Source organism: Pyrgilauda ruficollis, unplaced genomic scaffold (assembly GCF_017590135.1).
Source record: "Pyrgilauda ruficollis isolate IOZ18807 unplaced genomic scaffold, ASM1759013v1 scaffold189, whole genome shotgun sequence".
In the NCBI taxonomy this organism is placed as follows: domain Eukaryota; kingdom Metazoa; phylum Chordata; class Aves; order Passeriformes; family Passeridae; genus Pyrgilauda; species Pyrgilauda ruficollis.
In genome coordinates, this window is record NW_024517984.1 from 323,271 (window position 1) to 350,963 (window position 27,693).

The 27,693-nt window shown below is 45.5% G+C and overlaps 2 protein-coding genes across 8 annotated transcripts; one reads left to right on the forward strand and one right to left on the reverse strand.

Moving 5' to 3' along the window:
- Positions 1-784: 784 nt before the first annotated feature.
- Positions 785-11,332, reverse strand: CCDC47 (coiled-coil domain containing 47). Of its 7 annotated transcripts, none has more exons than XR_005954930.1 (15): positions 10,994-11,132; positions 8,688-8,953; positions 8,459-8,566; positions 7,493-7,667; positions 7,189-7,310; positions 6,564-6,629; positions 5,724-5,825; positions 4,786-4,896; positions 4,389-4,474; positions 3,600-3,658; positions 2,971-3,080; positions 2,633-2,800; positions 2,254-2,385; positions 1,560-1,743; positions 785-1,475 (listed from the first exon to the last, which is right to left on the reverse strand). XR_005954930.1 is itself a non-coding variant. In XM_041465356.1 (13 exons), the coding sequence occupies exons 2-13, from the start codon at positions 8,946-8,948 to the stop codon at positions 2,305-2,307; spliced, it is 1,449 nt and encodes a 482-aa protein (XP_041321290.1). In that variant the 5' UTR covers positions 8,949-8,953; positions 11,279-11,332; the 3' UTR covers positions 1,756-2,304. The 7 variants fall into 7 exon arrangements, 4 of the variants coding, with proteins under 4 accessions (XP_041321290.1, XP_041321289.1, XP_041321288.1 ...); XR_005954931.1 differs by having other exon boundaries at positions 785-1,478; XR_005954929.1 differs by having other exon boundaries at positions 785-1,743.
- DDX42 (DEAD-box helicase 42) lies at positions 11,286-27,538 on the forward strand. Its single transcript, XM_041465358.1, has 19 exons — positions 11,286-11,412; positions 13,228-13,464; positions 14,065-14,215; positions 14,815-14,876; positions 15,886-15,922; positions 17,372-17,521; positions 17,745-17,849; positions 18,407-18,526; positions 18,937-19,113; positions 19,603-19,731; positions 19,957-20,056; positions 20,262-20,309; positions 20,789-20,886; positions 21,772-22,048; positions 22,519-22,745; positions 23,955-24,065; positions 24,710-24,811; positions 25,357-25,724; positions 25,922-27,538. Exons 2-19 carry the CDS (start codon positions 13,244-13,246, stop codon positions 26,211-26,213), a joined length of 2,775 nt encoding a protein of 924 aa, XP_041321292.1. The 5' UTR covers positions 11,286-11,412; positions 13,228-13,243; the 3' UTR covers positions 26,214-27,538.
- Positions 27,539-27,693: the final 155 nt, after the last annotated feature.

The following is a 27,693-nucleotide window of genomic DNA, read 5'->3' on the forward strand; positions in this document are numbered from 1 at the left end:
CTGGGGGTGCTGGCTGACAAGCGGCTGAACGTGAGCCCAGGTGGGCAGCAAGGCCAATGGCACCTGGCTTGTCAAAACATGTGGTCAGCAGGGATTGACCCCCTGTGCCAGGCACTGGTGAGGCCGCACCTCAAGTGCTGGGTCCAGTTGTCGTCCCCTCTCTTTAAAAGGATACTGAGGGAGCTGGGAAGGGGCTCAGCCTGGAGAAAAGGAGGCTCAGGGGGGCCCTTGTGGCACTGCACAACTCCCGACAGGCGGGGACAGCCGGAGGGGATCGGGCTCTGCTCCCAGGGAACAGGGACAGGAGGAGAGGGAACGGCCCCAGCTGGGCCAGGAGAGGCTCAGGAAGGACTTCAGGAGGAATTTCTTCTCAGAAGGGGTTCATAAACACTGGGATCTGCCCAGGGAGCTGCTGGAGTCCCCACCCCTGGAGATGTCCAAGCAACGACTGGATGTGGCACTCAGTGCTCTGGGGCTGGGTGACAAGGTGGGGATGAGGCACAGCTTGGACCCTCTGCGAGGTGTTCTCCAAAGGAATCAGTCCTGTGACTCTGTGGGTCCCTCAGGGACCCTGCTGTGCCCACCTGCCACAGAAAGGCCGGGGCAGATCCTCCATGTGAGCCCAGCCCAGCCTGCCCAGGGGGACACAGCTCCTGCCGCCCTCCCCAGCAGGAACCAGCTCCTCCTGCTGCTCACACCCTACACCAGAACTCACCAGCACAAAGGAGGCTTTCAGAGGCTGCTGAATGAAAGGAACACTGAGACAAGCCAAGTAAAGCAGGAGTGTTTCAATTATATTTTACTCTTCATTAGATTGTTCATTTCAATGTTTGTATTACAAAATTAGCTGCCGTGGCCCACAACTGGATGGGACTTCAGGAAAGCTGTCTGCTTACTCAAAAGAGCACAAACTAGTATTTCCTTTCAAAGAACTCTGTGAAACAATAACATATTAATCTTTAAAGCTAAATAGTGCTAAAATTTCACATAATCTACATTAGTTTTGGTTTTAAATAATTTTACCAACCATTATAAAATTAATGTATTTGCATGTATCAGGTTACAGACATTTGCATTTCAATCAGGGTGAAGTATCCCATGCTGGAACAAGGAGTTTAAGCAATTGCTGTTTCAACAGCAGCTAATTCTTATTGCCTCAGAACCAAGTTTCCATGAAGTATTGAACAAGAAAATGCAGGACATTGTTTCCCCACAAAACTGTTAAAAGTCTGTTACAAGCAACAATAAAATGCCTTCTGGACAGGAAGCATTTATAAAATGCAGAGCTCTCCCGGCGAAGTGCTTGCACGGGGCATTCACTTCATTCTTCCCATTTACATTCAAAACCCTGAAGAGATCACTGACCAGACGAAGAGGATGAACATCCTCTGAAACGTTTTCACTGGCTTGGGGAGATCAGGAATTGCAGGTACTCCACTAGATCTGGCTCCTGGCTGAAGTGAACTGGGCAGCAGCTGCTGAGATCAGGAGAGAAGGGGTTGAGGCAAACTTGAACTGTTAAAAATACTGAAGGAAAGCTGGCTGAACTGCTAACTCACCATGCACTCACTCCTGAAGGAACACTGTGCTGACATCACAGATTCCACACTGTGTTGTTAAGTTTGCAGCATCCAAACACACAAGTAGGAAATGTCCATGTATTCCATTCCCTTGGTTCTAACCATCTCTGTGTTTTACACATAAGCCAATCATGCCCACAGGTGACCTAATACTGCTTCAGGCCTTTGTTTGTAAAAAAAAAAAAAAAAAGAAGAAGATAAAAAAATCTTCTACTTCTATTAGAACTTCTATTTTACTGGGCTTAAATCCCTGAAGAATCCATACTGTGTATGGAAGGCTCTAAGTGTTGTGCCTTGATGCAAATAAATGCACACAGTAAATGTTTATTGTGCAGTTTGCCTCCCCCTAAGTTTTTCCCCTTTCCCTCACAATAACTAAAACCAAAGTTTAAAACCAAAGCATGAATATGTTACCAGCACACATGGACAGGTTTACAATCTTCTGTTTTTAAAGAACAAATGACAAAAAGCATTCAAGAATATTGCAAATTTTTTTTTTTTAACAGACAAGTAGCAAAACTTTGTACCACCTGGAACAGAACTGCCGAGACAAAGCTCTCCACACATTTTGCTGTAATACTTAAATAAGTAACACCAATGCAAGACCTTTTCTCTTAATGGTTACTAGTGTTCAAGGAATCAGAGGATTATGGAGTTACGTAGGTCTTTGTACCCTGTGAATTACAGTTCCACAGGTGGCACCGAGACACTTCTCACAGCACAGTCACATGGCTTTCACTTTGATTTGCTTCATCTTCATCTGCTTCTTCTCAAGCTTCTTCTGCTCACGCCGCAGAGCAGCTTCCTGTAGGCAAGGACAGGGATGTGAATCAACACAGGCCATCTCTTCAAGGAACAAGCAGATCCTTTCAGAACCAAACAACAAAGCCCTCCAGCACCGCGTTCACAGCTCACCAGGACCCTTCACGTGTTTCAGAAAGGAGCAGCAAATAGAAATCAAAGTTGCCACTGCTACTATAGCTCCAGACAGCCCTGGAGATCTCCTAGGAGGGATCTGCCAGCAGCCTGTACCAACATGGACCTCCCCTCACCTCCAGCCGCCGCTGCTTCTCGGGATCCTCTTCGTTCATGATTCGCTCCTTCTCCGCCCGTTTCTTCTCCTCCCGGCGGGACTGGGCAGCCTCCTGTCTCTGCACGTGAGTCAGCTTGAGGAAATTCTCTTCCACCCGAGCCCTGTTCTTGTCAGCTTTTTGTTTACCCTTTGCACAGAGAAAAGCAAACGCAGTTTGTAGTGATTTCCCCACAAGCAGCACGCAGGATCTCTACCAGCAGTACAGGAACAGAAGGATCCAGTGGATCCGTAAGGAGCCAGGGGTAATGGTTCCAGTGTCACACAATGTCAGAAGACAGAAAACCAGGCACTACTTACTTCTCTGTTCAGCCTGAACTTCTTTGCTTTGTCAATGGAGTAGATAACCATGCTCATCAGAGGCAGCAAAGACTCCATGTCCTTTGGGGAAGTGTTGCCTGAACCAGGCACTGAAATAAAGAGTTCCTTGTTCATTCACACAGACTGGCAGAACTCATCTGCTTGCTGTGATGCTCTTCCCTTATGGCTCACACTGTTCATGAAATAAAGATGCTCTTATTCTGCTCTTTAGGAAGCTTCATTTAGAGCTATAGGCTTCAATTTTGAAGAGATTTGAAGATCTATTCTTTTCTAGAATTCTCCCAACAGACCACTTTTATTTCAAACCCGGGTAAACCAACTGAGCCTGGGCAAGTTCAAACTGCAAGGCTTGTGGTTTAAAAACAAACCACCCTGAGAGGAAGTGTGAGCTTAGGTCAGTAACAGCAAGACTGAGTGTCCTGTTATCGTGACAACATGCCACACAGTCCCCAGTGTATTGCTGCCTTCTGTTTGTCAATCAATGATCCTGCTAAATGCACTGAAATCACTCATCACACATTATCTTCCACAGGTGACAGATAGTGAGCATGTGGCTTACCCAAATAAAGCCACACACTCCCCCAGACACACACAAACAGAGCCCTTACCGTTAAATGTAAACAAAAGTGTCTTTTTAGTTTCGGGCAGTTTTGTAAGCTGGCCCTCCCTGGAGGAAAGAAACAAGTGTTTGGAAAAAGTGAAGAAAAATACAAAGTAACTAACATTGGTCCAAAAATCCATCAAGAACCAAAAGACACTTGGAAAGTACTTGAAAAAAATAAACATTAAAAGCCTGGCTATAAACCAAAGTTAAGTTTCAAACTAATCAGATTCCAGAAGTGTTTTACCCAAAAGCCTGCAGAGAAAAGTCTCTGAGTGTGAAAACATACAGCACCACCCCCTCTAAATGTCAGGAGGCCATGAGAGCACTAAGAAGGCCTGTATATTTTGAATTACATTCAGCTTCACACACCCCCTTGTTGTTTATACCACTAAAGATCTCTAAATATTTTAGGAGAACAAAATATTTTCTCAAGAGTTTAAGTATTCACTGCCCAAAATCCCAGAGTATTCTAATGTGAAAATCTCAGGCCTACATTTCACAGATCCTCAACAATTTTAGTACAAGGTATACACATAAACTGTCTTATAATTGAATCAAACTATGTCCCTTTATGTTCATTTATTTATATGCCTATGAGCATAATACACAGGCACGTGCAAAAACCTACGTGGTAATTCAGATAAGACACATCACCCACCACTTGGCAATTCTGAAGCAGCCCCTGAAAGCACCTCTGGACTAGGAGGCTCAGAGGAACAGCAGAGCTGCTGGCTGTGCATTGCTGAGGCACAGCTGACCACCAGCCCCAAGAGAGCTCAGCCTTTGTACGTACTCTTGCATAAGTTTTGGACCGGAGAACTGGTCCGAGAATTGGACAGAGTCAATCTTGTCAGCGTAGTGTGTGAGGAAATGGATCATCTGAAAGAGAAACGGGGGTTAGTTTTTCCCAACACCAATCCAGCTGCAGCCTAACCACTCCATAGGGGTTTGCCAGGTTCTCTGCCCATGGCAGGGAGCTAGGACTGGATGATTTTTAAGATCCCTTCCAACCAAAACTGTTCTATGGTTCTGTATATCACTCAGGAAATTGCCGTGCCCAGCTTGCCACAGTGACACTGATAAAGACATGAACTTTCCCCTTTAACTTTTCATTTTAACTTTTTTAGAACATACAAGTTGTAAATGCCAGGATTACCAAGGAGTGTTTGTATTCATTCATTCAAGTTTACCTTAGCATCCATCATTCCCTCTGTGACCTCTCCCATCTCTGACAAGATAGCCAGTGAATCTGGAAGCCCATATTTTGCACCAGACTTAGGTTTATCACTGCAGAACTCACTCTGTTTCAAAGAGAATAATGCAAAAGAAAAGCCTGTAAGTTTCTTATCAGACTGAACTGTTCTGGAATAGAGGGACCTCTAAAAGTACCTGAAAAGAAACAATAAAAAATACACCCGTTCACTCATCCTGGCTGGGACATTTCAAACAAAGTAAAGCACACAGCATCAACAGCCTTTAAGCTAGTATTTTCCTTCAGAAGCCAGCATTTTAAGGAAGATAAAACAATTCTAATACATACATACTGGAGTGTTCAAAGTGGATTAAGGCATTTTGCTTACATCGTTTGATAACAGAACAAAAACTGGCATTCTACCAATGACACATCATGCTATTACTTGAGAGAAAAGATTTTTTAAGATTACTTGTTATCACTGGATTCTGGGCAAGCTCTGCAATTTTTTTCATGGCTTGAACATATTGAAAGTTTTAATTTCCGATCATGTAAAAACAGATAACTTAAACCTAAATTTTCCACATCATATAACACTAATTAAGTTTACTTTTCAATCCTTGAATATGTCTTTTGTGCAAAGAAAACGAGGTGAAGTGACACTCATGTTTGGTGACAAAAATCTGCAGCCTCACTTAAACCAACTAACCCCAAAAGAAAGGTGTAAGCTGCTTTCCAGTGCCTCTTTCCCTGCAGGTCTGATGGGGGGAGCACTTCTGATGGTTGATTCCATTAGACTTTTATCTGTAAATGGAAACATCTTTCCCACACAAATTCCAACAGGTCAGTCACATGTTTTCAGCTGTTCCCAAGAAAACAATGAATATGTAGATTAGATTCTTATATGCAATTACTTATCAACGTGCATGTACATACCAGGTCCTGCATCTCTTTCTGAAGTCTCACCAGTGCTTTTCTGGTTCCAACAGCAAACACATACGTGTCCATATCTTCATCATTCATTGTCACTTTTATTTGCTGTGAAACAGAATGTTATTAGCCCTGGTCAGATTTCAGTGTTTGTCTGATGCTTTGATTCCTAAGAACAAGGACTATGTAAGAACAGACACAGCTAAGAAAAAGGTGGTTGATTTAAAGCTTTTCAGTATGTCTTAAAGTAAGGAAGCTTTTTAATTAGACTGAGCACACCATTCAGTATCATGTTGTAATAACAGTGACCAGAACAGCAGAGTTGTAAAAATAATTTGCAATTAAATATTTTGATGTAAGTAAATACAATTACAGATGCATGGGAAGAGTATTGAAAGTGCACAGTCACTGTTCTTCCAAATGTAACCTCTCTTGGCATTTATGCTCTCTAAGAGCAAGTTGGAAGGCAAAAGGTAACATTAAGAATATCCAGACCAACATATGGGTTCAAGCAATCTTATTCAGGCAGACTGCACAGACAGATGAACAATCACTAAGTATTTCAGATTGTAAAACCACTTTTTATCAATATGATGTCTTGAATCATGACAGACTCACAAAATCACTCGAATGATAAAATCCACAGATAAAGCAACTTCCAGTCATCATCAGTTTGCATTTCACAGGCAGGAAAGAAATACAAACAATTCTTTGAGGTTGTTTCAATAGTTACTGAACTGGAAGATATGAAACACTACAGAAATCACCTGGACCAATCAAAAGCAGCAGAGCAGAACTGAGGGAATGCAAGTTTATCAGAGTTAATCCAAAGGGCTGAGTACGCACCACTTGGTCTGACGCCGGCCTCATCATGCGTGCCAGGACATTCAGCAGGTCCTGTCTCTTGAGAAACTGAAAACACAAGGTGGTAAACACAGAAAACAGCTGAAAAGACAACAGTAAAGAACTCCTTCCTAATATCTAACCTGAGTTTTCCCTGTGTGACCAATACAGCTCAAAAGCAGACCCACTTTCTGCATTGGAGGAGTTTCTCAGGGCTTTGTTCCCTCAAGTCAGAACATGAACTGTGGGACTGCTCCAGCCCAGGTCCAGGGCTTTGTATTTGTCTTTGCTGTTCTTCCTTGGAATTCCTGCTGGTCCATGTATCCCTTTAAGTGGCAAATGGGCTCTTCAGCCTACAGTTACCTCTGTTCACACTGCACCTCTGGTTTTCATACTCTTCCTGCAAGCACTTGCTCTTTGGTGCCAGCTTTAAGGGGCAGAATACAGGTCTGTACAGACCTTCAGGTGACCAGTTTCTCCTCATGTGTGTGTACTCAGAACTCTGTGTCTGAAAGTGAGCACAACTGCCAAGCTGGGATTCCATGTTGCCCACACAGGAAAAGAAAAGCCTCTAGAACCTGACAACTGGTGACACGTAAACAGCACCACAAAATTCCCTCATTCTTACCTTTAACTGGATGAGCATTCCTTCACAGCACACCCTTCCAGAGCACCACAAGTTATATATGTGTTCATTTTCTTGATTTAGTTTCCCAGTGCTTGTAGCTTCTTTATTAGTGCCATCATCCCCTGAGGAAAACAACAGTGAAAGAACCTCAATCTAGACTCACAAATTGAGACACCATCGTTCAGCAGAAGGCTTACAGCTCACGATACCACAGCACAGAGAAGGATTCTCTACATCCTAAATGCCAGACTAAACCCAGCTTTATTCAATACTAAAACCAGATCCTTGTCATTATGGAACTCACCAACAAGAGCAAAGTTACTTTCTAGCAGCTCCCTGTGAGTGTTGAACCAAGCATGAGCCAGGCGGTTGTTTTTGTTCTTCCCAATGATGTAGTTCATGATGTAAGCCAGGAGACCTGTTACCATCAGGATCTCCATGTAATAACTCTCCCAGCTGTTTTGAAGGTGAGCAGGGACCTGTGTAAGGGAACAGAAGCTGTGATTTACATATTGAACAAGTGGATTTTGTACACACAAAAATTTGGGAAACACAGAGTAGTGGAGAAGTTCCATCCCCAACACAGCAATAAGCTCCACCAAGGCAACAGCAGAGAGCTAAGCCTACATAAAGCACTTGGCTTACTGGGGCACAGTAATCATACAGGGAACAACTGATAACAGCATTCCCAAAATACCTGCTTAATAGAAAAAAAGTACTCACTTCCAAGTGAGCCTGGGCTAGCACACATGCCTCAGAGTAAACAGTCCAGCACTTCAATTCACTGAGCATTTGAGCTTGATACCCTGCCCATCACAGCATTATCTGATCATCATGTAACTTCTTTGCAAATCCAAACACCCAATGCCCAGGAACATTCTCAGGATGCCAGCAAGAGGAACTCCATGGGGCAGCAGGGAAGCCTTCCTGACCTTGCCACCTCAGAGTCATAAAAGTGCCCAAATGTCAATTTTCACTGCCAAGGTCAGCTATAACACCTAAAGAGAGAACTCAGGGGTAATAAAAAGGCAGACCTTGAGCACCTGATCATTCTGTGAAAGACTATTTTGGGAGGCAAAAAGGTGATGCAGGGTGGGCAGAGAGACTGGCTTGAAAAACCAACTGAGTTGACAAGTTCTAATCTGACACTTAAGCCACAGACAAGCTAAAACCACGCTGTGTTCATTGCTTAGTGACATTCCTGGCATACTGCCTTAAGAAAATAAGTGATGAAACTCCAAACAGACACTGGATCAACAGTTATACCTACATTAACTATTGTTATGGGGTCTTTATTTTTGCTATGAGATGCATCTGGTTTCTCTTCATACCCTTCAAACTCCTCATCATCGTATGGCTCACTTTCGGTGTCACCTTCCTAAAGGATAAAATCACAAACAGCATGAAAATCCAAAGCCCAGCAAGTGAAAGCCAAAAAGAGAAAGAAAGGTGCAGAGACACTATTAGGAAACACATTGAGGAAGGAGGCAAGGCCTTACCTGTGTGTCTGCATCATCAAAGTCTTCCTGATTTTCATCCTGACCTTCAAGCTCTACAGTGGCTTCTTCTTCATCATCTTCTGTAGTGATGATCCTCTGAGGAGATTCTGTGACTGTATCTTCACTCACATCTTCAAACTCAGCAAAGTCATTATCATCATATTCCATAATGTCATCTCCATCCTCAAATTCATCATACTTTGCCAAAGAAAAGCTCCATGGGATGAACAGGACAGCGATAAAAATATATAAATTCTTCATTTTAACTGGAAAAAAAAAATCAATCATTGCAAAAAGTCCTCATCAATTCTGTTACATGACACCTCCAGTAACCCCCAACCCACAGTGCACAATTTGAAAACACTACGAATCAGCCCAGAGAAATAAACCCGTGCCTGATCTTGCCATCTTCTCTATAAAGAAAGTGACCACTGGTACAAGAACAAAATGGCTCTGAAGGAGAGGTTCTGGACTCTTGCTTGTGGCAGCAGCAAATTCACATCTGGCCACACTGTTCACATGAGCTGAGATGGAAAGCAGGGATGTTCTGCTACAAAACTGACTCTCCAATAGCATCTCCCAGCCAGCTCTCTTCCAAGACCACATTCTGTGTCTACAGCTGTTATTAATTAGCAATTAGGCACAGTTGGAGCATTGAATGTGTAACAGCAGCAGTAAATCTTAAAATGCACTTGGTTCATTTAAACAGCAATGCTCTGATAGCCTCTGCTAGTCCTAAAGTGCTCGTCTGTGATTTTCTAGGCTGCACACTCAAAACTAACTTCCCACAGTGTCCCCTCATGATTTCTGCATAGACACAAAGACCTTTTGCTGGAAACTGTGCCAAATAAAAAAAGGAAGAGGAGAGATATGGCACTGCTGTCCAGAACAAAGGAGTAAACTGGGGCTTACGAGCCCAGAGCTCTCCCCACATCAGCCAGAACCCTGCAGAGTTTGTCAGTTCCCCTTGTTTTGCCCTCAGCTTCCTGTCTCTTCTGCTTGAGTTCAAAACAGTCCCAACATCCCCTTCAGACTGGAGCACCTTCTCCAAGGTCCAAAAAAGGCAGCAACAACCCCCCAGCTGCACTTCACAACCAGGCACAGAGGATCAGCTGCATCAGGCTCATTTTACTCCCTCCCGCAACCAGATCCGAGTGGGAACCTGAATGTTAATCAGTGTGTTCTCTCACAAACTTAGAATAGAAATGATTTGTTTCTAAATTTGACCAGCATTCCTCTGAGTGCCTTATGCAGGGAACCCACTGCTATGAATGACAAGGACGACTAAAATAAACACCTTTGTCAAACACTCCTCACTCCAGCAAAAACCCGCACAGAACATGGTCACAGAACCTTAATCAGGATGGAAAGTTCAGCAAGGCCGAGCCCAGGAATTTGGAACATCACAATTTTATGTGAATTTAAGCAGAAAAAAAACCTCAAAATACTATTTCAATAGGACAGAATTTAACACGCTGTAAAAAATGACAGGACAACAGAGCCACCTGCTCGACCAAACTCTAACACTTCACATTAAGAATTCCAAGACTATTTGAGCACATCCACCTTCAGAAGACCCAACAATTCCAAACAGCTTGATGCAAAATAAACTTCTGCAGCCAATTCGAAGGATACAGTTGAACCAGAGGTGGGTGAGAGCTGGAGCACCCCCTTAGGTCAGCAATCTGTCAGAATGGCTTCCAAATTCAAGTTCCAGGAAGCAGAATATCCTCGGCAAGCCCTGCACCACCCACTCGCCACCGACTTTCCCTTGCCAGAGGAACCGATTCACTCTCCCATCTCCACACCGGCTGCCCAGACCCCACTGGCAAGAGAAACTACTCCCAACAATCCCACGGCAAGCACTGCTGCTGCTGCCTGTGCTGAGCATTCACCAGCTCGGGCTTGCTCGGTAGATCTCGAGCCTAGACCCGAGCTCGGTGGCCGATTTTGGAGAAGCGCCAGTCCGCAGCAGGTCGGGCCCTGACGGTGACCCCCGCCCGAAGCGGGGACACCACCCTCGGTGTTCGTTATCCCGCCGCTCCCAGCTCCTTCCCGGTACACGAGTCAAGGTTAACAAGATAAAACCAGCGATCTGCCGCCCCCGGCCCCGCCGCCAGCTCCTCCCGCCCCGCGGGGCGCAGCACAGGCCGCGCACGCCCGGTGCCCTCGGCGCCAGGCTGCCCCTCCCGGGGACCCTGCCGGTACCGAGCTCCCCGGAGGCAGCGAGCCCCGCCCGGCAGCCCTGGGGAGGTGGGAGCGGGGTGTCCCGTGCGGCGGGGCCGCGGGGGCCGGGGCAGCGTTACCTGAGTCACGGGCCCGGCCCCCGCCCTCCGCTCCGCTCCGCTCCGCGCCCGCCGTACCGGGGCGCCTGCGCAGTGCGGGCCCCGCCGCATGTGCGGGGGTGTGCGGGTACACACGCGTGAGGGGGGGGACGAGCCCAGCCCTGCGGCGCGAGAACCACCCGAGAACCACCAGGAAAGCAGCGCGGTCCCGGGGCCGCCGCTGACGTTACCGTCTCTCGGTTTCGCTGCCGGGGTCCCGCTCCCGCCTTTGCCCGCTCCCACCGCCCTCACTTCCCGCTGCTTCACCTGCGGCCGGTGCGCGTGCGCCGGGGCACGCGCAGCCGCCGCGCGTCACTCACGCACAGTGCGTGGGCACGTCGGTGCGTGCGTCCCCACCCCCCGCCCCGGTAACCGGGGAAGTGGCGGCGGCGGCGGCTGCGGTGAGTGCGGGGGCCTGAGGGAGGGGAGCGGGGCCGGCCTGGGCACGGCGGCGGATCCTCCCTCGCCGGCCTGCGGGGCCTATCGCTGGCGGCACCCGCCGTAGCCGCGGCCTGGAGCGGGCGCGGGCAGCCGGGGCCTGCCCCGCACAAAGGGCCCGCCCCGCACCGCGGTTCCGCGGGCGGGAAGGGCCCCGCGCAGGGCCCGGTGTGCCGGGACAGCGCCTGCCCGTGGCTTTACCCCCCCGCCCCGCTTCGTGCCGTGCCCTGCGGTGGGCGATCCCGGCGGGCGCGGGTCCCCCCGCCCTTCCCCGTGGAACGGGAGCGGCCGGGGCGCATCGCGGCCGTGCCCGCGGATCTCGGCGCCGCAGGCGGGGTCCGTGCCCCGTGAGTTTCCTCCCGCCGAACGGCGGCCACAGGGCAGCGAAGGCCCCGGGGTTTTCCTGCGGTCTCTGCGTCCTGTGGGAACCTCTCCCTGTTCGCTCGCTGCTGGCGAGTGGGCGAGCTGACCGTGGTTTGGACTTTTGCTGCTGTGTGACAATAAAAAAGCGCTCCGCCTTATTTTTTGAGGTAGCGGAAGGGAGAAAAAGGTGGATAAGTACAGCGAGGAAGGATTCTTACAATCAGATTTTAACCTGACAGTTTTCAAAGATTCCCACTGTGCTGTCACAGCAGAAATGCGGTTCCACCTCTCACCCCTCTGTTGTGCTTTTTCATCTGCCAGTGCCACGGATCCGCAGGTGTAAAAGCTACAGGGTGTCAAGACAAGAGGGACAACAGAACTCCATGGTCAGCTGCTGCCGTGGAGAGCTGAACAGCAGGGTTTCCCCCAAAAATCTACTACTGAGCTTTGGTCTCAGATTTATTGAGCGAGCCCCAAGCTGGTAAATGTTCAGCGCAGGGACCGGCTGCACTATTTACCTTCAGATTGTTTTGAAGGTGTTTTTTTGCCACTGAGTTCTGATCTCGTGGAAGATTGTCAGTGTGAGGATTTGTTTAATAAGACTGGCAGCCTTTGGACAGTCAGTTATAATGCATTGGAAAGCAGTGGGTGTCTTGCTGTCTTTGCTGCCTTATGATTTGCTTGACCATGCAGCTAACTAAATGATTCAAGAATGGAAACTGTAAATATTATATTAATATATAATAATACCAGTTCAGTCATTGTCTTAGAAAATCAAGATTTGGGCAGACACTGTTATGTGGAGTGTTTGAAATATTGTTTGAAAAACAGAGGTGAGGGGGCATAGAAATGTGTATCTATATACAAATGGAGATTGTGTGTATCTGAAGGTGGTTTGAGAGGCAAAGACAGCTGGCTTTTGGCAGAGATGTGCCTGGGCTCACACAGGGCCTTGTGCTGCTCTGGGCCCATTTCTCTGGGTTCAGGAGTGAGGTATTGACAGGCCATGAAACATTTACAGATGGGACAATGTGGGCATGCAAAATATGCACTGAGCTGCCTTTTCATCTCTTGTTCCTCCTGGTGTTCAAAGTTCTGGCCTTGGGTTTGTTTGTCTTAGACTGCAAACAGGACAGGTGACATCTTAAATGGGTTTAAGTAATCCTTGAAGGACATGACCTGTTCTGGAAGACAACCACTTTGTTTTTATTCTTCTTTGGAATTGTGGCTACGTTCATACCACTGACAAAAGACCAGAACCCCATCCTTTTTGGGAAACAGATTAAACTCTTGTCACTCAGAGTTCCACAAGCCCCTGTGTCATGACTGAAGTGATCAACTAACAAGAAGAATCATGACAATTACCTACAACTGCCTGACTCAGAGCATTAATTTGTCTTTTCTTGCTTTAACAGGTACATCGGGGACATCATGAATTGGAATAAAGGTGGACCTGGCACGAAGAGAGGCTTTGGGTTTGGTGGCTTTGCCATAACACCTGGCAAGAAAGAGGAGCCCAAGCTGTCCCAGCAGTCCCACAGTGCTTTTGGCACCGCCGGCTCCTCGGCAGCGTTCGCGAAATCGGGGCCTCCTCAGCTGCCTTCCTTCTACAAAATTGGGTCAAAGAGAGCCAATTTTGATGAGGAGAATGCGTAAGTACAGTCACTTCTTGTGTTTATGTAGCTCTAGATTTTAATGGGTTTGTGTTTCTGAGGCTGGGGGAAGTATATGTGACATTTATATAAATAAATATGCAATAAAGTACTTAGAAGACTGTGAGATGCTATGGTAGCCTGCAGAAGCTTTCCTCCCCCAGCTTTCCCCTTTTGAGGACATATTTTATTCACTTTGGTCTTCTCAGAGTTGGAGCCAAGTAGGATAAATTTGGGTGTCTTTTGCCCAGGAAAACATTACTCTCCACAGTTCTTTACTAACCCTTCTCTTGGCTGCATAAATGTATAAATAAGGCAGAGAAAGTTGGGATTATTCAGCCTGGAGAAGTTTGGGGCCGATCTAATTGTGTCCCTTCCAGTACCTAAAGGGAGCCTACAAGAAAGATGAAGACAGACTCGATTTTATGATATCTCTTTGCCTTGCCATCACTTTGAAGTTTTAACATGAAAAATTGTAAATACATCAACCTCAACATCTTCTATTGTCCACGTGGGTACCTTGACTCAACCAGAAACCATGAAAGACAGCACAGTGCTGTAAACCATGTGCTGATGGGCTGTTGTTCCCTTTTTTTTCAGGTACTTTGAGGATGAAGAGGAAGATTCCAGCAATGTGGAATTGCCCTACATTCCCGCAGAGAATTCCCCCACTCGGCAGCAGTTCCATTCCAAATCAGCAGACTCTGACAGCGATGATGATCCTCTGGAGGCATTCATGGCTGAAGTGGAGGCAAGAGCCAGCTTGGGGAATGTTTATTCATTGCTGTGGTTGTCCCTGTGTGCAGTCAGGGGCAGCAAATGCCACTCAGGGCTTTGGCAGCTGCAGTCAAAATGCCACTTAACTTTGGGGTTTATGGAGGATGGTGTTAGTTAGACCTCAAAAATGGATTAAATAGACAGAGAGTGGATGTGACTTACAATAGCTTAACTATTTAACTGCTTTGAGGATGTCAGAACAATACAACATAGAGCTCTGCTTGTTTCTGAATCTCAAACTAAGGTTTTCTATGTTTTTCACTACCTAAATGGAAATTGTTTGTGTTTATGATGAGCTGATTTTTAGCTACAGTTCAATTATTAGTTGGATTCAGGAGGAATATGGGGAATTTATTTTTTTCAATAGCACTGTCACAAGCTTAGAGTAGTATATAAACTCAAAGGTACTAGTAGAAGAATTTATTTAGCATAATCAGATACAGAACAAGACAAAGATCAGTCCAAGTAGTGTTTTCTCTGTGACATAATGGCTTAATTATTCAGGAGCATTTTTCCCTTCCATGTTTTACCACCTTGGTCTTTTTAACATGTGACAACTTTATGACCTGCCAGGATCAAGCTGCTCGAGACATGAAGAGACTCGAAGATAAAGACAAAGAAAAAAAGAATGTTAAGTAAGTTCTCTTTTATCACTCCCATGCCTGCCTGTGTCTTGTATGGTGCTCAGAGAATTCCTGTGCATTTTGTTGATGATGGCTGTTCATTAGGCAGTGTAGCATCATTAACATCTCATTAGCATGAGATGCTGTGGGTAACAATTTGTGCTGTAAAAATAGGATAATAGGGAAGAATCCATGGCAGCATCCCATGGCAGGCTGCAACAATACTGTGAGTTATTCCATGCCAGAAGCCTTTCTAGGTCACAGAAATCGGGGCAACACGTTGTACTCTGCCACTTTCCAGATCAGCCTGGGTAGTTTTTCTGCTTCCCACACCCTTGGAGAGATCAGAATGATTTAGCTTAAAATTGCATTTATGTGAGCAAAATAAGTCAGTGCTGCTGTACCTGGACTGCTGGAAACTCTTCTAAACTTGGACTAGGTTTTAGACATTAAAGCTGATAGATTAGGTAGCACATGATGATGGGGGTACTACATTTGGAGTTTAAAACAGTTTAAATTCTTGCAGCTTATCTATTTGTTTTGATTAAGGAAAACAATTATGCTGTTGATTCTTGATAGAAATGTCAGATATATTGGTAGAAGTTACATTGCATGGGGTTGATCAGATTATACATGGTCCTGACGCAGAACATCAGATCCAAATCAGCACCTGGGGAAGTTCTGAACTGGATTTGCACTTCCTGGCTCACATTCCTCTTCAGTTATGGGACTTCTGTAGCATCAAGAGCTTAGACCAGGGTGATCTTTGATGTGGCTTCTGCTGGGAAGATGGAATCCTAATCTTTCAGTCTCAGTACTAGAAGTAAAGAAAAGTCTTTGCAGGGTCACTGCTATGGTTGGCACCAGATATGAAAACTCCATGGGCTGGGAATATAAATGTTGCCAGGTTGATAGTGTTGTGTCTTCCACAAAATCTGGAGCTCAGCACTAATCAAATGAAACTATTGAGCTGAGTCTGTGGAACACTTGCAGGGAAGTTTTTCTCCGCTTGTTTTTCCAGGGGTATTCGAGATGACATTGAAGAGGAAGATGACCAAGTGAGTTCCTATGCAGTCTTTCTATCTTCTTTTTTGTTGTTTTGTAATTTTTTAACTTTCCCTCTCCAAACACCTAACTGCTAGGGACAAACAAAATTCCGGTGTCATGTGCAGTATCTGGACAATTCAGCAGGAAGCTGTAGTGGTTACCCTGCTGTCTCTACCCTTCCAGGTGTTTTAAGAAGAATATTAGACAATTGCATTCACTGAAGAATATTTCTTTCAGTCAGTTTGAGCTTAAGTTTGCTGTAGAGATTGTTCAGTGTCTGAGAATCTTACACACTGCCATTAGCACCATCAGCTCCAGAGGACACCAGGGAGAGGCTGTTGGACTGTGGAGGCTCCTTGCAGTGAAATGTGGGGTCTGTTCAGGGCAAGAATCAGGCTTTTTGATCCCTGTTTTCAGAGGAGCTCCAGTTCTCATTGATCTTTATAAGTATCACTGTAGCAGAAATAATAAAGAAAAAAACCTTAATTTCAAAATGTGCCTTCCTACTGAGTTGTAGTTACTAACACTTGTGTTACTTGCATTAATGCAAGTAAAGCTTGGCAGGGTTGTCTGGCCTTGAAGGCCTCTGCTTCCAGTGTGGTGGGTGTAGCTGTGCCAGATTGAGCAGAGGTGACTTTTTGCCTGGGGGCAGCTGTTGTTCAAGTGTATTGTGTGCATAGCTCTGTGACTGAGGGATAATTGGCCAGGAAAATGGAAAATCCAGATGAGCATATATGTGGATTTGTAATTGAGCCTTGCTTTACAAATCTGATCTTAAATATTTGCTTCAAGTCAAGCAAGACTGGTGTTTTCTCTATGAGAAAGTCTCACACTGGTGTGCCAGTGAGACTCTGAGAGACACAAACATCTTTGTGAGCTGTGAGCATGGCACGTGACAGGGTGACAGTGTCTTAACTCAGGCTTGTCTTGAAGGACTCTTCTGAAATACTTTCTTTCAGATTTGTTGTTGACTCAGTGAAAAATAGATATCTCTTCATTTCCTGAAGTCTAGTTAGGGGAAGTAAAGAAACTATCTTCAGCATAGCATGTTTAAAAAAATCATTATCGTATGCTTAGTAACAATGTGTTTTCTGGTTAAAAACCTACAGTGTTTTGTTCTTTGTGCTTTGTTCATATGGAAATAAGAATAGATCCTTCTGTTGTTAAACATAACAAGACTGGGTAGAAGGAGTTGTTAAGCAGACACAAGAGAAGTTTGGCTTTTAGGAGCATTTTGTGGTGTAGCTGACATTGGAGTTGTTTTCTTCATTTGTACTTCTTGTCCTTCAGGATGTATCTGTTGGTGTTTATTAGAAGAATCAGTTCTAGTGAAAGTAGTTACCTCTTTCCTCAATGGTGGGTGTGAAAGCAAGCAGCCACTTAGCACATACATCCCTTCAACAAACAGAAGTACTTTTGCATCCTATAGTGTGTGAGTTTGCTGCTCTGTTTTGCTGCAGGAAGCGTATTTTCGCTACATGGCAGAGAACCCCACTGCTGGTGTGGTGCAAGAGGAGGAAGAGGATAACCTGGAGTATGATAGTGATGGGAATCCGATTGCACCATCCAAAAAAATCATTGATCCTCTTCCACCTATTGACCATTCAGAGGTAGGAGGCACTTCTGTTCTGTTCTGTTCTGTTTGAGGCAGGACAGAAAGCAGGAGCTGAGGAGGCCCCTGTAATATTGCAGTGCTTTCTTGGGTAAGTCATACTAAATTTCCTTGAAATGGCTTCATTTAAACAAATGTTCTGGCAGACAATTAAGAACTTCAGAAAAAAAAAAGGAATCTTGAGTCTGGACTAACTGAGTAATGAATTAATTACATTGCAGATTGAATACCCACCATTTGAGAAAAATTTCTATGATGAGCACGAGGAGATCACCAGCCTGACCCCGCAGCAAGTGGTGGAGTTACGGCATAAGCTGAACCTCCGGGTAAGCTGCTCACAAAACTGCTCTCCCAGCAGCTTTTATCTCCCTTTCAGCTTTGGACTATCTTAGTTTAAATGAAGATTTTCACTGGGAACTCCAGATTTTCAATGCAGTCCTCTCAGACACCTGCAGTGACGTTGATTTCTTGGAAATCTCCTGTGGATTTGTGAAAGTGGGCAGTGAGGAATGCTGCTTGGACTAAAGACCTCCAGAGCTAGGAGTTAAAACTGGAAATAGATGCAGAAATTAGTTCTTTGCCATTTTTGATGTGTTAGTGGGGTGACCTTCTGTGAAGGGAATTATTTGGGGTAGAACATCACTTAGACACAAGGAGGTAAAACCAATGTTTAGTAGCTCATGTTGATTGACAGATAATTGAATTTTTATACCTGAAGGTCTTATTTATACAACACATCTGGGATTTGCACCCAGTTAAATTTAATGTCCACTCAAAGTATAATTCTTTTCCAGAGGCAGAGAGACCTTTTTTTTTTTTTTACCAGATTGCTCTTTGTTTTTCTCTCACTGTTTATGAGCAAAGATCTTTTTCTCTTTCCAAGGTCTCCGGGGCTGCTCCTCCAAGGCCTGGCAGTAGTTTTGCTCATTTTGGGTTTGATGAGCAACTTATGCATCAGATTAGGAAATCTGAGTATACCCAACCCACTCCAATACAATGTCAGGTAAGTGTTGTTACTTCTCAAACTTGTAAAGAGAACTAAAATAACACATGCAAAGCTCCCTCATCCACATGAGGAGGAGAAAAATGCAATTCTAGTTGCCTGCAGAGTGGGTTTTTCTAGAAAGATAGCTTTGGTATTTTTTAAATAGAAGTTTGCCCACTTTTTTTTCTTGTTGAATGACCACTGTAAATATATCCATATTCCTTTTACATTGTTTTGTTTTTTGTTTTTTTTTTTTTTTTTTGTGAACGAAGAACATTCAAGTGATGTCTCTTGCCTAGAGAAATGTATGAGAAGTTCAGGTTTTTTTTGTCTTGGCCTTTCCTCTCTACCCAAGTTTTCCTGTACTGTCCAGCACAAGGATGTGCTAGACTGGGCATAATGTGGGCTTAGAATCTCCTTCTTTTCAGGGTGTTCCAGTGGCACTAAGTGGCAGAGACATGATTGGGATAGCCAAGACTGGAAGTGGGAAAACAGCTGCCTTCATCTGGCCAATGCTGATCCACATCATGGATCAGAAGGAGCTTGAACCAGGGGATGGTCCCATTGCAGTGATCGTCTGCCCAACCAGGGAGCTCTGCCAGCAGGTAGGTGTGTAGCATTCCTGTGTGTACCAGCCAGTCTGCTTGGAGAAGAAGGCAAAATTCTTGGCAGAAATTATCAGATAACCTCAGGAAAGTATTTGAAAAAACTACTTTGTGCATGAGTAGCCTGGGTCCAGCTCACAGCTCTTTCTTACCATTGTTTTCTTGAAGAATCATGACAAACCTAAAATTTTAAATTTTTTCACTGTGCTCCTACATTATTTTTAAGTATAAGAATGCTGTGCATGCATTGTGACAAATTGTATGTGCAGAAGGATAGAGCCTGCAGGTTAAATTATTATTGGATGCCCAAGTAGGTTTCTCAAGTTAGTGGAAATTATCCACATGTGTCACCCCCGAGGAGTTTGGAATCATTCCATTAAAACAGTAGCTGAGGAGTGCATTTCAGGCTCCATGCTGCATTTCCAGGGTAGGTGTGTTGTCTCAGAGCTGTCTGATGTGAGCTGGGCTGTGTCTGTGTCACACCCTCAGATCCACTCCGAGTGCAAGCGCTTTGGCAAGGCCTATAACCTGCGCTCCGTGGCCGTGTACGGAGGAGGGAGCATGTGGGAGCAAGCCAAGGCCCTGCAGGAGGGGGCAGAGATCGTGGTCTGCACACCAGTAAGTACCTGTGGCCACCAAAACCAGGGGTTTGCACTGCTCAGCTTGAAAAAAGTTGTAAGAATCTGCTCCTGTGACGTGAATATTGACACTTAATTCTACACTGAAGCCTTTTCAGAAAACTGAGATGTTTTCTGTTGTAAGTCTGCTAAGTCAGGATGAAAAGTTGTATATATTAACATGCTTTTCAAGGTGCTTTAAAAACCTGGAGTTTTTTCTTACTAGGGTCGTTTGATTGATCATGTGAAGAAGAAAGCTACAAACCTGCAGAGAGTCACTTACCTTGTGTTTGATGAAGCTGACAGAATGTTTGATATGGGGTTTGGTAAGTACTGAACCAAAGTCACCATTTTGGAAAGCAGTGGTGCTCAGTCCCAGCTTAGGAGGGCCTGTAAAATTAAATAATGAGGAAGAAGCACTCATTATTTCTGTGATTATATGTTAAATAAAACAATGAAATTGCATTTTGACTTAATTTTTCTAAACAGTGAGCTTACAGGGTTGATTAGAGCATTTCTTCTCCTTTGCAGAGTACCAGGTCAGATCAATCGCCAGCCACGTACGTCCTGACAGACAGAGTGAGTAAACAGTGAGTCTGGAGCAGAGCTTGGATTTCCAGTTCTGGACACAGCCACACCAGGAGACTTGTGCCAAAGTCCACTGGTGTTCTTCTCAGCGTGGGCTGTTGGGAGGGAGCACTTGTGACATGTGGGCATTCAACTCATCTCTCTGTAATCCCTCCACTGACTGCACTCAGAGCAAAGATGATCAGCTGAATTCATGTTCATATGCCTTGAAATTCAGTGTTCTGAGCTGCCGTGAGAGAAAGTTCACAGCAGTGCCCTGTATTATCAATATTTCAGATGCTATGAAATGTGTTTCCATTTCATGGTATTCTAACAGTGGTTGGTAATTTCCATTAGAACCCATAAAACCTCAGCTTCAATTCAGTGACACTCAGGAATCCGGGTCTTCCTTCACAACATCTGTGCAGTGTTTTTACAGTTCTGAAAGGAAGTTTCTACTTCAAGGCATTTGAAGCCTGTTTCTCTTCCAGCCCTCTTGTTCAGTGCCACGTTCCGTAAGAAGATCGAGAAATTGGCTCGGGATATTCTGATCGACCCAATTCGGGTTGTGCAAGGAGACATTGGAGAGGTAATTCCATAATGCTTGTGAGACACTCAGAGCAGGGAATTGTTCTGTTTCTGTTCTCTGAAGTTTAAGTTAAACTGCAAGAATCGTAATTTTTACTTAGTTTTAAATAATTTGTGCTTAGCAAAAAATAGAAAGTTTTAGAAATAGCAGGTTTCTATTTTTATTTGTTAACCTTTCCACCAACAAATATCCTCTAGTGTTGGGAGGTTTCATCAAGAAGTAGAACATTAATGTGGTGGTTTATTTTTGTTATTAGGCTGAATCAATGGTTGTATCTTTCAGTTTTGTCTCAAAAACATAAACAAAGCCATTGCAACTTCTGCAGTGAAGAATTTGAAAGTTAAAATCTCTGTCCTGTGGTTTATATGGGAATGTTGATGCTGGACTTGCTTGACAGTGACAGCTGAACTGTCAGCAGGCTGGGATCTGGGAGGAAGCTGATGAAGTGGGCAGATATAAACTTGCTGGAAAGAAACTTGGCTAATAATATATTGAAACTGTTGAGAAATTTGACAAGATGTCTTCAGAACATCCTTTTTTCAACCAGTTCTCTGCATTTTTTTGTTTTTACATCAGGTCCCTTTATAACAAAAGAAATGACTGCCTGAAGCCCCTTCTTTCTGGGAAAAAATTCTCCTTGATTTTGCTTAAGAAAAGCACCAGCTTTCACAGCTCAATCACAGGGCTTCTATTCATTGATCTAAACTATTACTATGTAATGGGAGCATCACTTGAAATAACACTAAAATGTGTAAAAATGAAATCTTTCAGAGAAAACTTGCAGGTAGTGCTGTAAGCTGCACTGTATTAACTGTGATGCAGAATGTGTGGGAAGCCTGTGTATTGCTCCCACCTTCCTGACTCTGAGGACATTTCTCCCCTTAGGCAAATGAAGATGTCACTCAGATTGTGGAGATTTTCCCCTCTGGGCCCAGCAAGTGGAACTGGCTGACGCGGCGCCTGGTGGAGTTCACGTCCTCCGGGAGCGTCCTCCTCTTTGTCACCAAGAAAGCCAACGCAGAGGAGCTGGCCAATAACCTCAAGCAGGAGGATCATAACCTGGGGCTGCTCCATGGGGACATGGACCAGAGTGAGAGGAATAAAGTCATTTCGGAATTTAAGAAAAAGGGCATCCCCATCCTGGTAGCTACTGATGTGGCAGGTACGTGACCTTTTGGAAAGCAGCTCAGACAAGCTGTGGGTGTCAGCAGAAAGGCAAGCATGTTTCAGTGGGAGGCAACCAGGTTGGCTTCTGCACCTGCAGGACACTGTGCTCCAGGTGCTTTTCAGAACCATGGAACATCCTGAGCTGAAAGGGATCCACAGGGATCATGGGGCACAACTCCTGGCCCTGCACAGACACCCCCAAGAGTCTCACTGTGTGCCTGTGCAGTACATGGCATTGGCAAGGGGGGTTATTTTTAGTCTCTTAGTGATGCCTAAATTACAGCCTGACGTTTTTTAATATACAGAAAGAAAAGCTGTGTCTTAAGGAAGTGGTTGCTCTTCATTCATCAGCTGACATTCCTTTTGCCCGCAGGACCAGAGCAGGGTGATACCCTGCTACCAGAGGAATTGCTCTGAGTTAATTGGGGCTAATGACACTTCCCACCACGTTGCTCTTTCTTCCAGCTCGAGGGTTGGATATCCCTTCCATCAAGACTGTCATCAACTACGACGTGGCTCGGGACATAGACACGCACACGCACCGGATCGGCCGCACCGGCCGCGCGGGGGAGAAGGGAGTGGCCTACACTCTGCTGACCCCCAAGGACAGCAACTTCGCTGGTGACCTCGTCAGAAACCTGGAGGGTGCCAACCAGCATGTCTCCAAAGAGCTGCTGGATTTGGCAATGCAGGTATGAACCGGCAAAACTGGAGGTGAGGAAGTTTCGCTCCAGATTCAGCGCAAAATCAGGCAGCTCGTGTTGCTGGCTCCATCACGTGTTAGCAGTGACCTTTTGGGGATCTGCCCTGATTTAAAGTAGGTTTCCTAGTGGTTTTAATGGCCTTTGAAAGAATCCATGAAGATTTTGTAACACGGTATGTGATCTATTTTGGGGCCAGGCACTGCCTAGGAAATTAGGAGCTGTAATCTGCTGATGCCAGCAGAGCATTCCAGTGTCTCATTACAGTCAGATTTACAGCAGGCACCTGGGGGATGCAGCTTAGTTGAAAGCTAAACTAGAAAACAATTACAGGGACATTCCCTCTGTGAAAGGATTGTTGCTTGATCATTCCACCTGCTTGGCAGTGCTCTCTGGCAGGTTTGCTATTTATAGGTATGACAGGTAGCTGCAGCAATTCTGCTTGTGCCACTGAACTTATCAACTCTTTAATTTCTTGTCTTTTGCTGCTTGTATAGCTGCAAGAGAGCCCAGGCCTTTTTGGCAACTCCCAGATTCAGAGATGGATTAGTAGGCCTGTGGACACAAGCAAGTAGCTTGGACAGCAGCTGCCAAAAGGAAATACTTTTTCTGACAAAGGCAGCATTTTCAGAAGGGACAGAATTAGTGAGGCAGAGCTCCCCTGACTGCCTTGAGAGGAGCATGTAGGAAGCCAATTGCCTTAAACATATTTGGAGAGATTGTAGGGCATAAAAAGAGGTGCAGCCAACTATTATTTAACCACCTGGAAACAGCAGGTCTTGTTGGGCTGACAGTCCCTGGTCACTGCTTGGAACAGAAAGTTTTGCTGACAGACCCTCATTTCTCCTTAGCCAAGCACTGGGCTAAATCAGTGAAACCAAAGTATGAGCAAGAGCAGAGCTCCCAAGTGATGGCATTGGAAATTGTGTTTATTCCTGGGTTTATTAGAATGCAAATCCCCAAAACCTTAACCTGAATGAGAGTTGAAGGTGTAAAATTAGTTTTCATAGAAAGCATTTGTAACTCAAAGCATCAGACCCACATGACTGAACTGCTTACAGCAGCTGTGTGGTTAAATGGAAAACAGTATTTGCATTTGTCTTTTGAAATGCTCAGTGTCCCTTTTTTCTCAGCCTCATTACATGCATTTATGAAGCTTTTTATTCCCTGTGTTGAGAAACACTTGTCCTTCTCTTACAGAATCCGTGGTTCCGGAAATCCCGTTTTAAAGGAGGGAAGGGCAAGAAGCTGAATATTGGTGGTGGTGGCTTGGGGTACCGTGAACGCCCCGGGCTGGGCTCAGAAAATACTGTAAGTAGAGATACTGAAGAGGTTGTTCACAGATTCTTGGAACTTTTTCACTTAGTATTGATTACTCTTTAATTTAAAAATTGGTACTGAATTACAGCATCTGCTTTAAAAGTTCTCATAGCTCAGCATCTTTCAGAGTTAGGATCATATATCTCAAGTGAAAGTCTCCTGTTCTGTTCTCTTGTTAAGAGCTGGATTTTTTTAGAGCTAGAGTGATCCAGAAGGTTTGGAGATTCCTCATAAAATAGACTGTCGCTGTAAAATAAATGCTGATAAATTACTTCAAAATTTCCAGCCATTTCCAGTCTGATTCTGGGCAGAAAAATCTCTTGTTAAGAGCTGGGTTTTTTTAGAGCTAGAGTGATCCAGAAGGTTTGGAGATTCCTCATAAAATAGACTGTCGCTGTAAAATAAATGCTGATAAATTACTTCAAAATTTCCAGCCATTTCCAGTCTGATTCTGGGCAGAAAAAAAAAAAAAACAGTGGAGCAAACTGTTCCACTGCTCAGGGCTCTCCAGAAGTCTGTCATCCTTAGTGGATGTATTTCCTGAGTGCAGGGACAGGATAGATGTAAGCAGTGGTTGAACTGAGTGTGTCTGTGTGGGATAAACCTCTGCAGTTGCCCTTTGTGTTTTTGCACAGGACCGTGGAAACAACAACAGTGTGATGAGCAACTATGAGGCCTACAAGCCATCCACGGGGGCCATGGGGGACAGGCTGACAGCAATGAAAGCAGCTTTCCAGGTTGGTTCCATGCTGGGGCTCCTTTTCTCCCCTGAAATTGCAGCAGCCCTGTTATTTCAGGGAGGTTGAGGGTGCTGGTTGTGGCTGTGTCACTTGGAGCACACACATGGCAGTCCCAAGTGGTGGAATTAGGTGCAGGCTGGACTGAACACATTTGCATAAATTTGCCAAACTTACTTTGTTTTCTGCTGCCTCTTTGCTCCTTTCTCTTTCTGGATTCTGCACCTGGGCTTGATTCTGTGGAGGTTGCTTTGCAGCAGTAGTGTAATTGCAATCAAAAGGGAAAAGAGAAGCTCTTTCTCTTCAGTGTAAAAATTAACCCCACAATGTAAGAATTCCATTATTGGTGTTGTCTGGTAGGAGGTCCCTGTTACTAACTCTGTGTCCATAAGCACAGGAGGAATGTAATCACTCCAAGGCTGACTTTTTCTAGGAATTCTGTTGCCCCAAAATCCAAGGTGGGCTTGTAAACACACGATGACTCCGTGTTCTGTGGGGCAGCACGGAGCCAAACCTGCTGTCTCTTGTCTCTCCCTTTCCTGCAGTCCCAGTACAAGAGTCACTTTGTTGCTGCAAGTTTAAATAACCAAAAGACTGGGAGCTCTGCTGCTGGTGCCAGCGGCTGGACCAGCGCCGGGAGCCTGAACTCCGTCCCGACGAGTTCAGCGCAGCAAAACGCCGCCAATGCCGAGAGCCCCATCGCAGCCACCGCGGCGGCAAAGGGAGTCCCGGGCTTCACCAGCACGGGCAGCTTGAGCAGCGTCCCCTCCTTCCCAAGCCCCGGGGCACAGGGCTTCAACAACGCCAATGCCAGCACCAACAGCCGGGAGGGCGGCGGCATTGTCAGAGAACGGTACAACGACAGCCGGAACAGTCGGCACGGAGAGGCCCCGCGGCGCGCCGAGGGCGGCGGCGGTGGCCGAGGGGAGGGCAGCGGTGGCCGAGGGGAGGGTGGCGGTGGCCGAGGGGAGGGTGGCGGTGGCCGAGGGGAGGGTGGCGGTGGCCGAGGGGAGGGTGGCGGTGGCCGAGGGGAGGGTGGCGGTGGCCGAGGGAGGGCCAACGCTTCACCGAGGGCCAGCGCTACGATGGCCAGCGCTACAACGAGGGCCAACGTTACAACGAGGGCCAGCGCCACAGCGAAGGCGGTGGCCGGCACAGTGACCCCTCCCGGCACGGCGACGGCCGCCACGGCGACGCCCATCGCCACGGCGAGGGCCGGCACTTCACCGACTTGCCAGCCGGCAACCGCAACAACGGTGACAGCAGGAACAGCACCGAGGGGAGGAACAGCGAGAGCAGGAATGGAGAGAACAGGAAGGAGGCCAACAGCCGGGACAACAAGACAGATGGTTTTGCTGTCCCAGAGCCCCCAAAACGGAAGAAGAGCCGGTGGGACAGTTAAAAGCTGGGGGTTCACAGCCTGGAATCTCTGCAGGTAGTGTTGTCGTTTTCCAGAGGATTTCTTGGGGTTTTTGGTAACTGGATGTTGAGCAGCTGGGGCAGGAGAAGGAAACCATGAGAACCCCCATGCAAGTTCATCTGCGGACAGATTCACCCGAACGAAGTGCACACAACACTTAGTGAAAGAAATCATTTTGATAAAGCTCCCTGGGTTCTGCTTTGAAACTTTCAGTGCTCGAGTGACTCTGCTGGATTTAAACAGATCTTCTTGACAAAAAGAAGCTGTTCCACATCCTTGGAACGTTAAGAAACTGTTGTCCATAGAAGTATAAATTAGTCTTTTCTTAACCAGCGTTCACATTTACAAACCAGTCCAGTCCACCTAGAGATGCTCAGGACCTGCCTGTTAGACATTAATCTTGCAGCAGTTTGGTCAGTATGGTGAGTTCTTCCTCCATCTCCTTTCACATATTCTCCCCAAATAATTTGGTCTCCAGGTTACCCTTTACCTCTCTCCCCATCAACTAAGAATGTATCAACTTGCTTTGCTGAAGGTGGGGCAGAGCAAGTTGGTTTCATTTTTTGGTTTTTTTGTTTTTTTGGTTTCTTTTTTTATTTTGGTGTGTGTGGAGCTGTTCAAGGCATCCTTCTCCATCCCAGCAAACCACAAATTCACTTGTGGTGTAGGTTGGACTCCCTGACTTGTTTGTGGTCAGTACTTTAATTCCAATCCCATTGCCCAGATATTTTTTTCTTTTGAATAACCTTCTGTTTTCTAAGATCCTTTATTCTGGTGGAAGCCTGCATAGCAAACCTGTGTCTCTGCTGTGCCTATGCACCCTCTGTTCTGAGAGGGTTGAGTGCTTTCTTCAAATTAAAAACAAAAAAGGGAAGACAATGTAGATAGACCACAACAATCAGAGGCTGGAGCCCCCCAGTAAGTGTGGCTAAAGGAAGAACATTCAGAAATTCAGGGATCTGTTGCTCAAAAGCCTTTAAGGAGAACTCAGAAAACAATTAATGAAAAGAAACAGCTCAAATCTGGCCTTGTTTTGGACACATGTAGTAAATCTGTAAAATCTTACTTGCCCATTTTTAACTCATTGTGTGTATTCCCATTTTTTAACTTCTTTTTTTTTTTTTTTTTTTTGCCACAAGGTAGGGAAGAACTTTTCAGTTGGGACATGTCAGCACCCACCGCTGGCTCGTTTCCACTGGAAGATGTACCAGAAGCTGTCAGGGTTTTGTGACATTGTGATGTTTTCTTTATCAGCTGTGCATTTACTTTCTGCTTGCTCTAGTAAATGTTTTATTACTGGTACAAAACCATGCAGCATGTGCTTTTTATTCTCCTCTTCCTCTGGCTGCCCTGATGTGCAAATGGAGAACTGACAGTCTGGAGATCCGACTGTGTCTGTCTCACCAGAAGTTGTGGATTGTAGTTGATAAAATACTTCCTGTGGCTTTTCTTAGTATCTTTC